Raw genomic sequence first — 17,333 nt, forward strand, 5'->3', positions numbered from 1 at the left:
GGGACCTAGTGAATGACCTGCAGAGAGCTGGGACCAAAGTAACAAAGCCTACCATCAGTAACACACTACGCCGCCAGGGACTCAAATCCTGCAGTGCGAGACGTGTCCCCCTGCTTAAGCCAGTACATGTCCAGGCCCGTCTGAAGTTTGCTAGAGTGCATTTGGATGATCCAGAAGAGGATTGGGAGAATGTCATATGGTCAGATGAAACCAAAATATAACTTTTTGCTAAAAACTCAACTCGTCGTGTTTGGAGGACAAAGAATGCTGAGTTGCATCCAAAGAACACCATACCTATTGTGAAGCATTGGGGTGGAAACATCATGCTTTGGGGCTGTTTTTCTGCAAAGGGACCAGGACGACTGATCAGTGTAAAGGAAAGAATGAATGGGGCCATGTATCGTGAGATTTTGAGTGAAAACCTCCTTCCATCAGCAAGGGCATTGAAGATGAAACGTGGCTGGGTCTTTCAGCATGACAATGATCCCAAACACACCGCCCGGGCAACGAAGGAGTGGCTTCGTAAGAAGCATTTCAAGGTCCTGGAGTGGCCTAGCCAGTCTCCAGATCTCAACCCCATAGAAAATCTTTGGAGGGAGTTAAAAGTCTGTGTTGCCCAGCGACAGCCCCAAAACATCACTGCTCTAGAGGAGATCTGCATGGAGGAATGGGCCAAAATACCAGCAACAGTGTGTGAAAACCTTGTGAAGACTTACAGAAAACGTTTGACCTGTGTCATTGCCAACAAAGGGTATATAACAAAGTATTGAGAAACTTTTGTTATTGACCAAATACTTATTTTCCACCATAATTTGCAAATAAATTCAAAAACAATCCTACAATGTGATTTTCTGGATTTTTTTTCTCATTTTGTCTGTCATAGTTGACGTGTACCTATGATGAAAATTACAGGCCTCTCTCATCTTTTTAAGTGGGAGAACTTGCACAATTGGTTGCTGACTAAATACTTTTTTCCCCCACTGTATATGCGGTAATGTTGCAATTATTTGGTTGTAATTTTGGGTAGAGCAGACATTTCCATATGTTTTTGTTAGCTGCATGTGCGACATAACTCCACCAGTCCTACCTATGATATCATTTACGAAGATTATACCTTTTTTAAACATTTTTTCAAAAAACAATGTTTTTTTAATCAATTTGTATATTTGAGTTTAACCACAATATTTGTTGCATTATTTGTTCTGTCATTTCTGGAGGATAAATTGAAATTGCAACCAACTTTCTATGACTTGTTTTAGAAATAGTGATATTTGGAAGATTATTTCCTTTTCAAATAACTGAAAGTGAGTGGTTGTAATCTGAATAAAGGGAAAAAGGCCGTTCTTGAACATTGGGTGAGACAATCTTACTAATTTGCTAGAGAACCAGTTAGGATGTAAGTATAACTTTTGTATGACTGAAGCTTTTAGTGATAGGTCTAATGTTTTAATATTTAATAACTTCTGTCCTCCGAATTCATATGCATTATATAAATAGACCTGTTTAATTTTGTCTGGCTTGCCATTCCAAATAAAATGGAATATTTTTTTCTCATATAATTTAAAAAACTGTTCGCTAGGCGTAGGCAAGACCATAAGCAAATAGGTAAACTGGGATAATACTAAAGCTTTAATCAGGGTGATTTTTCCACAAATTGACAGGTATTTACCTTTCCATGGTAGCAAGATCTTATATATTTTTGCTAACTTTCTATTCAAATGTATTGGAGTGAGATCACTTATTTAATTTACTCCGGGATGCTGACCTTCTAGGCAGAGTTGCAAAAAAAAAAGCCATATCTCAGACTGCCCATCTTAATCTTTTATTTTTATTGGCCATTCTGAGATATGACTTTTTCTTTGCAACTCTGCCTAGAAGGTCAGCATCCCGGAGTCGCCTCTTCACTGTTGATGTTGAGACTGGTGTTTTGCGGGTACTATTTAATGAAGCTGCCAGTTGAGGACCTGTGAGGCATCCGTTTCTCAAACTAGACACTCTAATGTATTTGTCCTCTTGCTCAGTTGTGCACTGCGGCCTCCCACACCTCTTTCTATTCTGGTTAGAGCCAGTTTGCGCTGTTCTGTGAAGGGAGTAGTACACAGCGTTGTACGAGATCTTCAGTTTCTTGGCAATTTCTCGCATGGAATAGCCTTCATTTCTCAGAACAAGAATAGACTGACGAGTTTCAGAAGAAAGTTATTTGTTTCTGGCCATTTTGAGCCTGTAATCGAACCCACAATTGCTGATGCTCTAGATACTCAACTAGTCTCAAGAAGGCCAGTTTTATTGCTTCTTTAAATCAGCACAACAGTTTTCAGCTGTGCTAACATAATTGCAAAAGGGTTTTCTAATGATCAATTAACCTTTTAAAATGATAAACTTGGATTAGCAAACACAACGTGCCATTGGAACACAGGACTGATGGTTGCTGATAATGGGCCTCTGTACGCCTATGTAGATATTACATAAAAAAATCAGCCGTATCCAGCTATAATAGGCATTTACAACATTAACAATGTCTACACTGTATTTCTGATCAATTTGATGTTATTTTAATGGACAAAAAAATTGCTTTTCTTTCGAAAACAAGGAAATTTCTAAGTGACCCCAAACCTTTGAACGGTAGTGTACTGTATTGTATATATTTGTAAAAAATAGATGTTCCTTTGTTATTTTCCCCTAACCCTACCACCCCTCCCTTAATTGGAGTAAACTAATGGACAACAACACTTAGCCTTCTACTTCCAGCTTATACAGTCGTGGTCAAAAGGTTTGAGAATGACACAAATACTAATTTTCACAAAGTCTGCTGCCTCAGTTTTGATTATGGCAATTTGCATATACTCCAGAATGTCATGAAGAGTGATCAGATGAATTGCAATTAATTGCAAAGTCCCTCTTTGCCATGAAAATGAACTTAATCCCCCAAAAAACATTTCCACTGCATTTCAGCCCTACCACAATGTCAGTGATTCTCTCGTTAACACAGGTGAGAGTGTTGACGAGGACCTGGTGTCAAGAAGGGCAGCAAAGAAGCCACTTCTCTCCAGGAAAAATATCAGGGACAGACTGATATTCTGCAAAATTTGGACTGTTGAGGACTGGGGTAAAGTCATTTTCTCTGATGAATCCCCTTTCCGATTGTTTGGGGCATCCAGAAAACACCTTGTCCGGAGAAGACAAGGTGAGCGCTACCATCAGTCCTGTGTCATGCCAACAATAAAGCATCCTGAGACCTTTCATGTGTGGGGTTGCTTCTCAGCCAAGGGAGTGGGCTTACTCACAATTTTGCCTAAGAACACAGCCATGAATAAAGAATGGTACCAACACAACCTCCGAGAGCAACTTCTCCCAACCATCCAAGAACTGTTTGGTGACGACCGATTCCTTTTCCAGCATGATGGAGCACCTTGCCATAAGGCAAAAGTGATAACTAAGTGGCTCGGGGAACAAAACATCGACATTTTGGGTCCATGGCCAGGAAACTCCCCAGACCTTAATCCCATTGAGAACTTGTTGTCGATCCTCAAGAGGTGGGTGGACAAACAAAAACCCACAAATTATGACAAACTCCAAGCATTGATTATGCAAGAATGGGCTGCCATCAGTCAGGATGTCGCCCAGAAGTTAATTGACAGCATGCCAGGGCGGATTGCAGAGGTCTTGAAAAAGAAGGGTCAACACTGCAAATATTGACTCTTTGCATAAGCTTAATGTAATTGTCAATAAAAGCCTTTGACACTTATGGAATGCTTGTAATTATACTTCAGTATACCATAGTAACATCTGACAAAAATATCTCATAACACTGAAGCAGCGAACTTTGTGAAGACCAATACTTGTGTCATTCTCAAAACTTTTGACCACGACTGTACATACTATATACATTTTACGGACACAGTATATTTTACAATAGTTATCTTGTATTTGTTTTTAGTCCCATCCTTCAGCTCCTCTCAACCCCTGGAGCGGTGGTTAGTAGTTAGAGAGGGCATTGTGTGGTGCAGCAGATTGGTTCTCTAAGGGTTGAGAGGACAAATGATTCCTCTGGCTCTTTTGGGGCTTTGGGCATGGGTTTGTTGTCTAAGGCTAGGCATTTGGAACAAATTATTTGAGAGAGAGAGCGAGAGAGAGAGAGAGAGCGCGAGAGAGAGCGAGAGAGAGAGATACCAATTAATGGGAGCCAGATGGTCAATGGTACTGACCCTCAGTCAGTCAGTCTCCAACAGAAGAAAGGTGAACGACAGGTGAGAGAGGAGGGATGGAGAGAGGAAGAGAGAGAGAAGGGAGAGAGAAGGGAGAGAGAGGAGAGGGAGAAGGGAGAGAGAAGAGAGAGAGGAGAGGGAGAAGAGAGAGAGAAGCGAGGGAGAAGGGAGAGAGGAAGAGAGAGGAGAGGGAGAAGGGAGAGAGGAGCATGGGAGAAGGGAGAGAGAAGCAAGGGAGAGAGAAGGGAGAGAGAGGAAAGGGAGAAGGGAGAGAGAGGAGAGGGAGAAGGGAGAGAGAAGGGAGAGAGAGGAGAGGGAGAAGGGAGAGAGGAGAGGGAGAAGGGAGAGAGAAGGGAGAGAGAAGGGAGAGAGAGGAGAGAGAGAAGGGAGAGAGAAGGGAGAGAGAAGGGAGAGAGAAGGGAGGGAGAGGAGAGGGAGAAGGGAGAAAGAAGGGAGAGAGAAGAGAGAGAGAAGCGAGGGAGAAGCGAGGGAGAAGGGAGAGAGAGGAGAGGGAGAAGGGCGAGAGAAGCGAGGGAGAAGGGAGAGAGAAGGGAGAGAGAGCAGAGGGAGAAGGGAGAGAGAGCATTTATAACCGACAACCGATTTTCCGGAAAGAAATTAAGCCTAATCTTGGACTCAAAAGCATGCTCAATGAAAATTCTGTCTGGAAAACTGACCCTGAATTTCCTGTTTGGCACTTTTCACCATACAGAGCTAAGCCAAGCCAAGCTGTACTGTAGCCTGGTTACACATCCACCATACTTGGATCCACTGTAACAGTGCTGGACAGGACAATGTGAAAAGAAAAGGAAATATAATCTCGGCCTCTAGCCGGCTCTCTCTCTGTCAAACCGTCTTGTTACACAGCGCCTAAAAAAGAGACTTGAATGGAAGCCTATGTCAGGAGCAGGAAAATCTCCCGCTCGATTTTCACCATATAGCATAACGTTCAGAACCTCCGCCCTACAGTTAGGATTTAAAAGGGGTGAGCTTTGAAATCCACAGTGTTTCCAGGCTCTATATGCATTAGCAATTGTCCCGTGTAGCTCAGTTAGTAGAGCATGGCGCTTGCAACGGTAGGGTTAGGGGTTCAATTCCCAAGAGGGACCAGAATGGAAAATGTATAGGCTCAATACTGTACGTTGCTCTGGTTAAGAGTGTCTGCTTTAAATGCAATTAAGCCTGATGATTGGGTTAGGGGTAACTCACTTGTGACACATCCCCTGGTGGTAGCCAGCATCCTCTGTTGAGTAGTATCCTGGGGCACAGGTCTGAACGCATCTCCACTCCTGCTGCAGGTGACCTCTGGCACACTGGATACACTCCTCCTTAGCTGGACCTACAGCAACAGTTCAAAACAAAAAAGGACTAGTCCATCTTTAGCAAAGTTCCGGTGTGTAAGAAATTCCCGGCTGATTTCTGCTTCCTGGTTCAAAGTACTTTAAACGGCTGTCCCCTGGACATGCGGTGGTGCCAGACCAAAAGTCAAACATGAAATGCAACGGGGGTCCGACCGCACTCAAAAATGATGATACCTTTCCTAATCCCAATAGCGACATATAAGAAATTGATACCATTTATTTATAAGTGAGGCCAGATACATTTTCCTAAAGGCATGTCTGGCTTGGCTTGTTTTGGGGACGAACAATCCCTTTAATACTCTCTCATTACAAATCAGTGCCAGGGCCTTGGTCGAGAGGTGAACCACTAATTCAGGTCCTCTACTACAGCAATAAGCGTCTCTCTCTCCTGGGTGTTGACGCTAAGTTCACTTGTTCCACACACACATGTGCACACACACAATCAAATCTAATCGCTCAGCTTTCTCTCCCAACAGCGTGTCTGGCTCTGTCTGTCAATACTGTTGGCTCAATGCAGCGCCAGAGCTTCACCAGCTAAATGTCAACTGCGTCCGACGGCCTAACCCCGGGACACAGCGCTCATAATTAGGGGCCGATTTAATGAATGTAAATCAATGAGCGAATCTACACCCATGTAGATCACAGACGTGAGATGTCAACGCTGTGCCGAAAGGGATGATCACGATAAGGAGAACTGGCAAGCAACCTTTTAGTTGGCGAATGAAGTTTTCATCCATTGTGAAATGATGGTATTTTCATGTCTTCTGACCATAGCACAGGTTCCAATCCAAGTGCCAGTGCCGTTTAGCAAACTCTAAACAAAAAGGCATTTATATTTGTTGGATGACTCGAAAATAGAGCTCTTTGGCCACGCACACAAGTGGCTCCGCCAGAAGGCTGAAACTTGGCCAAATGACAGTGCCTTCAGAAAGTATTAAAACCCCTTGACTTATTCCACATTTTGTTGTGTTATAGCCTGAATTCAAAATTGATTAAAAATTATTTTTTCCTCACCCATCAACACACAATACCCCATAATGACAAAGTGAAAACTTGTTTTTATACATTTTTGCAAATTTATTGAAAATTAACTACATAAATATCTAATTTACATAAGTATTCACACCCCTGAGTCAATACTTTGTAGAAGCACCTTTGGCTGCCATTACAGCTTTGAGTCGTCTTGGGTATGTCTGTATCAGCTTTGCACATCTGGATTTGGGGATTTCTCCAATTCTTCCTTTTCTCAAACTCTGTTAAGTTAAATGGAGAGCGACGGTGAAAAGCGATCTTCAAGTCTTTCCACAGATTTTCAATGGGATTCAAGGCTGGGCTTCGGCAGGGCCACTCAATGACCTTCACATTCTTGTTCTGAAGTCTTTCCAGCATTGCTTTGGCTGTATGCTTGGGGTCATTTTCCTGTTGGAATGTAAATCTTCGCCCCAGTCTAAGGTAATTTGCCCTCTGAAGCCGGTTCTCATCAAGGATGTGCCACTCTCCCATAAAGCCCAGATTGGTGAAGTGCTGAGACTATTGTCCTTCTGGCAGGTTCTCCCATCTAAGCCAAGGAACTCTATAGTTCTGTCAGAGTGGTCATTGGATTCTTGGTCACCTCCCTGACCAAGGTCCTTCTTGCCCGGTTGCTCAGTTTGGTCGGACGGCCAGCTGTAGGCAGAGTCTAGGTAGTTCCATATTTTTCCTTTTCCCAATGATGGAAACCAGTGTGCTCTTAGAAACTTTCAACACTCTAGAAATGGTTTTATACCCTTCCCCAGATATTTGCCTCATCACAAATCTATCTCAGAGATCTACGGACAGTTCCTTGGACTTCATGGTATAGTTTCTGCTATGACATGCACTGTCAACTGTGGGACCTTATATAGACAGGTATGTTACTTTCTAAATCAAATTGGCCAAATGTGGACTCCAATCAAGTTGTAGTGACATCTCAAGGATGATCAAATGAAATTGAATGCACTTGAGCTCAATTTGGAGTGTCTTAGCAAAGGGTTGTGAATGCTTATGTAAATTAGATATTTCTGTATTTCATTTTCAATAAAACGTGTTTTCACGTTGTCATTATGGGGTATTGTGTGTAGATGGGTGAGAAAATTCAGGCTGTAACACAACAAAATGTGGAATAAGTCAAGGGGTATGAATGCTTTCTGAAGGCACTGTATGTGCTAGAACATGGGAGCTGTTCTCAGCAGAACAGGTCAGTATGACAGTATGACACAGCAAGGTCACTCTGACACTATGACCTCCATATATGGGTCATATAGACCGTTGACATTTGATCCTGCCATTCATAAATTGTTCAATGGTAAGAGGACCATTGAGTGATAAAATGCAAACGTTCAAGTGTTTTATTGGCCCTTGAGTGTAATACTCAAAACTGCACTCCAAAAACCTGTCACGGAAACTATAACTGGTGGCTTCTCACACACACACACAGACAGAGAACTGGGGTAGTGTCTGGCCCCGTGTTTCTCTTGGACATCAGATGCTGTGTGCCCAGCGCTTTGCCTTCTCTGGTCCCAGACACAAGGCCCCTTCCCCCCAGACTCCTGCTAGCTTCATCTGTCCTTCTAGAAACATCCAGTGACTGGGAGGAAATATCTGTCTAGGAATATCTGTCTAGACTTAAATTAGAGCACACACACACATACACACACACACACACAAGCAACCTGGTTGCTTTTCTCTGCCTGGAGGCTGAAACTTGGCCCCAAGTGGATCTTCCAGCAAGACAATAAAACTCAAGTACACATCAAATTCCACAAAAAAAGTGTTAATTAACCACAAAATAAACATTTTACAATGGCCATCTAAGTCTCCGGACTTGAACCCAATTGAAAACCTGTTGTTTGAATTGAAGAGGGCAGTCCATAAGTGCAGACAAAGGATATCAAGGATCTGGAAAGATTCTGTATGGAGGAATGGTCTAAGATCCCTCCCAATGTGTTCTCCAATCTCATAAAACATTTTACAAAAAGGCTCAGTGTCGTTACCCTCGTAAGCAGAGGGTGCCGGAGTATTGCAAACAGGGATGCCAATAATGTTGACCCCTATCTTTTTGAGAATTGTTTCTATTACTTGTTAAACAAAATATATTTTTCTGAGCAATTGTATTAGTATAAAATAATATTGGAGCATACAATATAGCTCAGTATTTGTATTATTTATTTTTTGCTCATTTTTACGAAAGAAGTCATAGATTGCAGAGCTCAGTTGGTAGAGCATGGCCAGGATAGTGGGCTTGATTCCCGGGACCACCAGTACCTGAAATATATGCACGTTTGCCTGTAAGTCGCTTTGGATGAAAGCATCTATAATATTATTATAATAAGTACCTAGTAAACCCATTATGGCTTCTTTACTCTTTGGTGACAGGGACACTTTTTGATGACAGGGACACTTTTTGATGACAGGGACACTTTTTGATGACAGGGAGACTATTTGGTGACAGGGACCATTTTTGATGACAGGGACACTTTTTGATGACAGGGACACTTTTTGATGACAGGGAGACTATTTGGTGACAGGGACCATTTTTGATGACAGGGACACTTTTTGATGACAGGGACACTTTTTGATGACAGGGAGACTATTTGGTGACGGGGACACTTTTTGGTGACAGGGAGACTATTTGGTGACACCTTTTGGTATCAGGGGCACCTTTTGGTAACAGGGACACTATTTGGTGACAATAACACTATTTGGTGACAGAGAAACTATTTGGTGACAGGGACACTACTTGGTGACAATAACACTATTTGGTGACAGAGAAACTATTTGGTGACAGGGACACTTTTTGGTAACAGGGACACTATTTGGTGACAGGGACACTTTTTGGTGACAGGGACACTATTTGGTGACAGGGACACTATTTGGTGACAGGGACACTATTTGGTGACAGGGACACTTTTTGGTGACAGGGACACTATTTGGTGACAGGGACACTGACCTGTGCAGGTAGAGCAGGAGGTGTGACAAGGACTACACTTCATCTGCTCCAGATGAAAGAAGGTTCCGTTGGCACACTCCGGAACACAGGTCATCCCCGCCAGACTGCAGACACACACGCACGCACACGCACACACACACACACACACACTTAAGTTCTCTACATTACATTTGTCATCAGTGACATCCCCTAAAGAGATCACAGGTAGTTTACCTGTAGCCTTCGTTACAGGCGGTACACCTGTCTGAGTCCCGCAGACACTTCATACAGTTCTCATGACACCTCAGACACTTCCTCTGAACTGTGGGGAGGGAGGGGCAGGAGAGAGAGGAGATGGGAAGAGAGCGTGAGAAATAAATGTAGTTAGCCATTTTTAACTCAGTACAGTACTCAGAGGACTGCTCATTCAACCACCAAACAACTCTCTCTCTCTCTCTCTCTCTAAAGCAGCGAAGTAACTGGGGCCTGGCGAGTTTGGAGGATTTATAGAGGAAATACAATCCAACAGCATAAAAAGACCTCCGTAAAATGAGCCTGCAACCCACACCCACCCACACACACACACACGGGCAGACTGGGATAAAAAAAATCGGCCCTGGCATTTCTAACACACCGGCCCACTTATTTCCTTGACCCCACACCATCCCTTCTTTTCAGCCAGGTCCCCATTAATAGCCAGATAGTGATCATTTTGTGCAAAAAAAAACAAGTTAGACAGGCCCACTGGGGCACAGTTTGGCTGCAAAACAGATGAGAGGCACTGTGAGTGCTCTGTACGTCAGAGAGTTTCTCAGGTTATGACAGATGACGTCAATGCGCGCTCGCCTGTGTGTGTGTGTGTGTGTGTGTGTGTGTGCGTGTGTGTTATTCACAGATCAACACATGAACCCACTCTACCATACTCAGTTAATCCCTGGCATCCAGAAGAACAGACGGCGTGGGAGTTGAACTTTGACCTGTTGTGTGGTCACAAAAAACCCTCATCACATCAACCCTTTTGAGCTGCAAATTCCCCTTATTCCCTTCTATAGAAAATATCTTCACACACTCAATCTAACTGTTACCATGTTACAAAGCAGATTCTATGTTAATACAATGGTATTACTACAGTTATTACTGTGTAGTTAAATAGGCATGAGGGCAACTTAAGGTAAAGTAGTACACTAATAGCTGAGCTAGCTAGGGTAAACTGATCCTAGATCTGTGGTTAGGAACAACTTTTTCAACCTACTCCACTCAACTTACTGTCGTCAGCGAAGTACCCGGCAGGGCAGGTCTCAGAGCAGGTAGCGTTGAGGGGGTTGAAGTAGAGCCCCCTGCGACAGGAGCGACACTCGGTGGGGGTGCGACCCACACACCTCTCACAGCCCTTGTGACAGCGTCGACACCTCCTGGCCTCTGAGTCATCGTAGAAGCCCAGCGGACAGTGGCTCACACACGTCCTGTCATGGATTGACTGATTGATGAGTTATAGTTACAGTACAATGAGTTGATAATACAGTAAAAACACACATTAGCCGATTTGTAGAGACTGGCTATACTGTATTTCACAAGTCCTGGGATGGATGAATGGATGGATGAATGGATGGATGAACGGATGGATGAACGGATGGATGAACGGATAAATGGATGGATGAACGGATGGATTTATTCATTCAAAAGGACCTATTCCCCATATACTCGATCTGTTCATTATTTGAAATGTAACCTCTCTACAAGTTGGCAATTGTTTATTTTACTATTTTATCTAATCAATTAAATTGATTAATGAATTTCACAAACAACAGATCAAGTAAATGGGGAAAAGTCCCTTTGAATGAATTAGTTAGAAATACATTACTACAACATCATAAAAAGAGGGCAAGTAGATTTGATGTCCCGTTCATTATTCCTATATTAGATTCATTATTCCTCTCCTATAATCATGTATTAGAAGTATTATGGTAGTACTGTTTTATGGTACAAAAATGACCTGAGATTTGCTAGGAAATAAAGAGGTATCAAATGGTACTTTCTGGCATTTAATTCGAAGAATGTCACATAATTGGTAACTACCTGGTACCAAATGGTGCCAATGTGTTCTTTGGTTGGAGTCTCAAATAAACAAATAAGTATTCATAGGTTATTATTGTGTAATTACCATTTTACCATATCATTTCCAAGTAATACCAGGTCATTTCTAAGTCAATACCAGGTCATTTCTAAGTCAATACCAGGTCATTTCTAAGTCAATACCAGGTCATTTCTAAGTCAATACCAGGTCATTTCTAAGTCAATACCAGGTCATTTCTAAGTCAATACCAGGTCATTTCTAAGTCAATACCAGGTCATTTCTAAGTCAATACCAGATCATTTCTAAGTAAATACCAGATCATTTCTAAGTCAATACCAGATCATTTCTGTACCGTAAAATAAAGAGCTACCGAAGTAATACAGGTTTTCTGAATATGAATAAATAATGGACACTCCTCAAAATGCTCCCACTCCTCAAAATGCTCTTGTGCCTTCCTATCTTGATGTTGCCCAGAAACAGAACAATAAGGATTCACTGAGTTTGAATCAGATATGGTCACAGCACAGATAAAAGAGGAAACCAAGATCGGTCACAAATCTGAAGCATCCGGTGGGGGCTTCCAATCACCACCAAACATGGTGATGAGAGGAACTCCAGTGCCAGACAGAGAGAGAAGATGGAGTGAGATGAAACTGGGCGAACATTCCGCACATTTTCTCATACTGTATATGAAACCTTCAGCGGTTCCTATTGTAAAAGGCCCATCTGTCCCATCTTGGGTTAGTTAAAAGTATCTTTGGTCCCAGTCTGTTTACCTGCCTGTCTTGAGGCTGCCCAGGCTGTAGTGGATACAGTTCAGACAGTGGTCAGGATCTGACCCATCACAGCCCTGGTCCCCACACTCACTGTGACATGGCCCTGAGAGGGGTTACAGAGAATACATACACAATCACACACACACGCACAAACGCAAGCACACACACGCACAAACACACACACACACAGAGGTTAGACGGAGGTTGAGGTGTGTTGTCGGACTACGGTGTTGTAACAGTTCAGGGCAAACAGTTTATGGCAGAGCCTCTCCTACCGCTGTACTCCTCCTCTTCCTCCTCCTGGTGCTTGACGACCTCCGGGGCCGGTTCGGGCCCTTTGGGGTCCTGGCTGGGTGTTGGGATCTCCAGCATCCTGGAGCGAGAGTGCTGGGTCCCGTGAGACTGGTACGGGTGCCCCGAGGTGCCATAAAGGACCAGCGTCCACTCTTTTAGTTTACCTAAAACAAGGAGAAGAAATCTCCATAAAAACACAGTATGAAGAGATCTCTCTGTGTTTATGTGTGTGTGTGTGTGTGTGTGTGTGTGTGTGTGTGTGTGTGTGTGTGTGTGTGTGTTTGTTCTTACCCAGCACCTCTGGGTTGCGTAGCGATGAGGGAGAGTCTATGATCTCCAGGATCCACTGGCCCTCTGCCCTCTCCCCCCAGCAGTGAACAGTCATGAACTCCCAGTTCCTAAAACCTTCATTAGAGTTATCAAACAACCTGGAGAGAGAGAGACAGTGGGGGGAGAGAGAGAGAGTGGCGGGGAGAGCGAGAGAGAGAGAGAGAGAGTGGGGGTTGAGAAAGTAAGTCACCTCTAAACTTCTAAGGCAATTAAATCATGTTCCGCAGCGCAAACAGACAAATCTTAATCTTTCTCAGCCCCCCTGATGAAAAATATTTAATTATTCAAAGAGGCTAATAAAAGAGAAATGTAAGCATTGGCTGCTTTAAAGCTCGCCACGTCAGCTCCATCCCTCAGCTGTTTCCCCAAAAAAGTGGTGGGGTGTCGGCTTTGTTGCTGTTTGAAATCCAGATTGACCCTTTACAGGAGAGGAACAGAGAAAGGACAAATTGGAAAGGACATCAATGTCCTGGGGTTGGTCTAGCAGTTAGCACTGTCAAGCACTGACATCACACCTTCCCGGAGATCTAAAGCTAACTTTCGCTCACAGAGTGACGGTCAAGTCTCTTGCTCTGTTGGCTAGGACGGTTGAAAATTATGAATATTCAAAATAAAGGGAGAAAAAAAGGACATCCAACCTTTTGAATATCTGTCAGCCAGCCTGTATAATTATATTGATGAAACAAATGGGAATCTGAACAGCAGCCAAGCCAGCAGGTTTCTGCATCTATACATGAGAAAGAGCCCTCACATCAGCACCGGAGCCAACTGTCAGAGGAGGGTGTTACATATTCCAACAACTACCTGCTGAACAGGTGTACTAGAATGGATTTAAGGGCTATCTGTCTGTCTGTGTTGGTGCCACATGCTGCGTAGAGGTAGTTCACGTCCAAGGGGCTAACTTCTCTCTTCAGCGGTGTGTGTGTGTGTGTTCTCTTTGAACTAGCTTGCAGTTTGAATAAAGCTACAAAATCTCTCTCTCTGTCTCTCTCTCTCCCTCACCCCTTCTCTCTTTCTTCCCCTCTCACTCGCTGTCAGGGGACATAATCAGCAACAGCAATACCTCCCTTTACACACTGCACCAATCTGGCAACGCACAGTTCATACCCAATCTGGCAACCAGCCCAAGCTGCAAATTAACTCTGTTTACTTCGAGTCCAAAATGACTCCTCACTGCGCTACTGCTAGCTAGCTATGTACATTACAATATATTACATTACACCAGGCAATCTACAATCATTTTACTTTAGGAGATGAGTCGGGAGAAGGGGATTGAACCATTCCCATTCCGGGCCATTGGGAGAAAATGAAAGCGTAAATCTGTCAGGTCCCGCCGGTGGTAAAGGGTTTTAATGGATGGGTTCTGTGAGGTCCTCCTGACCACTGCTTTACCCCTCACACTCTAACTCAAGCCAAATGTCTTGGCTGGCAATCTGGCAACCGCGGAGACATAACGAAGGAGAGGATGCTTTATTAGTATCCGCCCGATGGAAACAGGAGAGAGAGAGAGAGAGAGAGAGAGAGAGAGAGAGAGAGAGAGAGAGAGAGACAGAGACAGAGACAGAGACAGAGACAGAGACAGAGACAGAGACAGAGACAGAGACAGAGACAGAGAGCTGAAACATGGGCTCGCCAAACATAGGTGACATCATCTGCCCGCTTAAGAGCACTTGAAGTGAGAAAAATATTGCCCAATACAATCGTAACCTTTTATAAAGACAGGACAGCACTCAATCCAAGATTAGTTTGGGAAAACCAACTCATATCATGTTATACCCATATGGGGATCTAGGGAGGCGAAAAGGGGATGATGTTCAATCACAAACATTATCTATATGTCTCCAGATTTACACAAAACAACCATTCATATGTAACGAACCTTCCCTAAGACTTGTTTTGATCTCCCCTGAGGGGGTTAACCCTATTATGATTATTTACTGAACCTTTACTTAGCCAGTGAGTCATGCTGAGATCACGGTCTCTTTTGCAGATGAGCCCTACATGAATACATCAATACACAGCAATTACACCATACATATGTACAGTATATACACATGAATAACTCAGCACACGAAAAGCTAAACACAATCACATGAAACAAACACATTCTTCAATAAAAAGGCCCTCTAACGTCCACCTGAATTGCCCTAGAGGCACCAACTTTTGGAGAGCATTCCATAAATTGGAGCAGAGGTTAGCAAGTTTGCCTACGGGCTGGGAGACCTGGGTTTGAGACCCGCAAGGGACGTTGCAGTTTGCCACAATACAGTATATCATGTCAGTAAAACTTCTGCATATCAGGGGTGTATTCACAGGGGGGGGACTTAACTAAACTTATCCAATAAGAAAGATTGGTTTTTCGATGCAAACGTTTTCCTGTTTGCACTAATGAATACACCCCTGCACACCAGCCTTGATGGAACAAAGCCCCTGAGTGTTTGATCACTAGAGGCTCAGCACTGCTTTAGAATGGAAACTCATCTTGAAAGTAAAAGCCACTTGTGGAAAGTAATGGTCAAAGTGTACCAAGCCAACGTCAGAACAACAAGGAATGAATAGAGGGAAACAAAGGGACTAGCTGAGCATGTGGCTGCAGGGGGTGTGTGTGTGTGTGTGTGCGCGCGTGTGTGTGTGCGTGTGTGTGTTTGCGTGTGTGTGGCTGCAGGGAAAAAGTGAGCCGTTTTGAAGTTGACTAACATCATTATGGCGCTCTGTGGAAAATAAAAGGAGACTTTGTGATTTCCCCAGACATAAAACTGAAAGGTCTATCTATTCTCCACTCCAAAATACACTCTGTTGTTCTACTATTCATGAAGAGATGAGAAGAAGAATCATTCAGTCCCCATATGGGTGTGTGTGTGTGTGTGTGTAACGGTCCAAACAGCACTGGGAGGATACCAAACGAAGAGGATCAGGGGCCTGAGAGAGAGGGGAGAGATGGGAGAACAAACCCAGACAACTTTAGTGAGGGATGGGGAAGCTGCTTGACTCTGACAGGGATTTCAGCTACGAGATCAGTGTGTCCTGCCTGCCTGCCTGCCAGGCCACAGGGTGTGTGTGTGTGTGTGTGTGTGTGTGTGAGTGAATGTGTGTGTTGCAGATGTGATTTGGAATCACGCTGTCGTGAAGAAGTAGCCCTGCCTACGACTGTAAGCCCAATGTCAATCTCACATCAGGAAGGAATTTCCTCTTGGTCTAATGGTAAAGACGCTGGTTTCTAGAGCGGTAGGCCGAGGTTTGTGTGTGTGTCCGTGTGTATCTCTCACCTCTTGGCCAGTAGCTGTGAGCGTGTTCCTGAGGGTGATATGAGGTTGATCTCCAGATCTCCTCGTCGTGGATGGACAGTCAGTACTCTGACCACCACATGTTCCACGTAGCTGACATGCTGCTCCGCCTGCTCGGCACACCCTGTGCTAGTGATGGTGCTGTTCAGGCTCTGGTCTGCACGGATGTACCTGGCAGGAAGGAAAACAAGGTCAACTAGTTAGTATGTGTGGGCTGGGTGGTCGAGCAGTAAGTGCTGCTGCCCCTTGCACACAAATATAGAGGTGTGACATTGGTTCAAATGTGACCTACTGCCCTGTGACACGTTGTCCTTTTATCTTTCCTTGACACGTTATTTTTCCTATTTGTCAACATGTCACTATCTGTTCAATAAAACCAGAAAATACGGAGCAAAAATAGCTGGTATGTAATGTAATGCACATAATTTGCAAAGGGTGATGGGACAAAACAAATCTTGAAATCAAATCAAAGGTTATTTTATTTGTCACGTGTCGAATACCACGGGTGTAGACTTAACGGGTGTAGACTTAACTGTGAAATGATTGCTTACGAGCCCTTTCCAACGATTTAGAGTTTAAAAAATAATAATAAAAAGAAAAAGTGGAATAAGATATACAAGAATGGAGCTATATACAGGGAGTACCAGTACTAGATCAATGTGGAGCTACAGTGAGGGAAAAAAGTATTTGATCCCCTGCTGATTTTGTACGTTTGCCCACTGACAAAGAAATTATCAGTCTATAATTTTAATGGTAGGTTTATTTCTACAGTGAGAGACAGAATAACAACAAAAAAATCCAGAAAAACGCATGTCAAAAATGTTATAAATTGATTTGCATTTTAATGAGGGAAATAAGTATTTGACCCCTCTGCAAAACATGACTTAGTACTTGGTGGCAAACCCTTGTTGGCAATCACAGAGGTCAGACATTTCTTGTAGTTGGCCACCAAGTTTGCACACATCTCAGGAGGGATTTTGTCCCCCTCCAATTTGCAGATCTTCTCCAAGTCATTAAGGTTTCGAGGCTGACGTTTGGCAACTCGAACGTTCAGCTCCCTCCA

At 43.5% G+C, this 17,333-nt stretch overlaps 1 protein-coding gene across 1 annotated transcript in view; it reads right to left on the reverse strand.

Annotated features, from left to right (window-relative positions):
* Positions 1 to 5,384: 5,384 nt before the first annotated feature.
* The window catches only part of LOC311114667 (proprotein convertase subtilisin/kexin type 6-like), a gene marked incomplete at its 5' end in the record, with an annotated part of 39,642 nt that continues 27,693 nt past the window's right edge, over positions 5,385 to 17,333 (reverse strand). The window contains 8 exons of the mRNA XM_084189907.1: positions 5,385 to 5,544; positions 9,534 to 9,637; positions 9,747 to 9,834; positions 10,779 to 10,975; positions 12,363 to 12,465; positions 12,638 to 12,820; positions 12,948 to 13,084; positions 16,253 to 16,441. Coding sequence (XP_084046033.1) covers positions 5,411 to 5,544; positions 9,534 to 9,637; positions 9,747 to 9,834; positions 10,779 to 10,975; positions 12,363 to 12,465; positions 12,638 to 12,820; positions 12,948 to 13,084; positions 16,253 to 16,441 — 1,135 coding nt within the window. The remainder of the gene's footprint in view (positions 5,545 to 9,533; positions 9,638 to 9,746; positions 9,835 to 10,778; positions 10,976 to 12,362; positions 12,466 to 12,637; positions 12,821 to 12,947; positions 13,085 to 16,252; positions 16,442 to 17,333) is intronic.

The sequence above is a fragment of the Coregonus lavaretus genome (assembly GCF_964263955.1).
Source record: "Coregonus lavaretus genome assembly, contig: HAP1_SCAFFOLD_2713, whole genome shotgun sequence".
In the NCBI taxonomy this organism is placed as follows: domain Eukaryota; kingdom Metazoa; phylum Chordata; class Actinopteri; order Salmoniformes; family Salmonidae; genus Coregonus; species Coregonus lavaretus.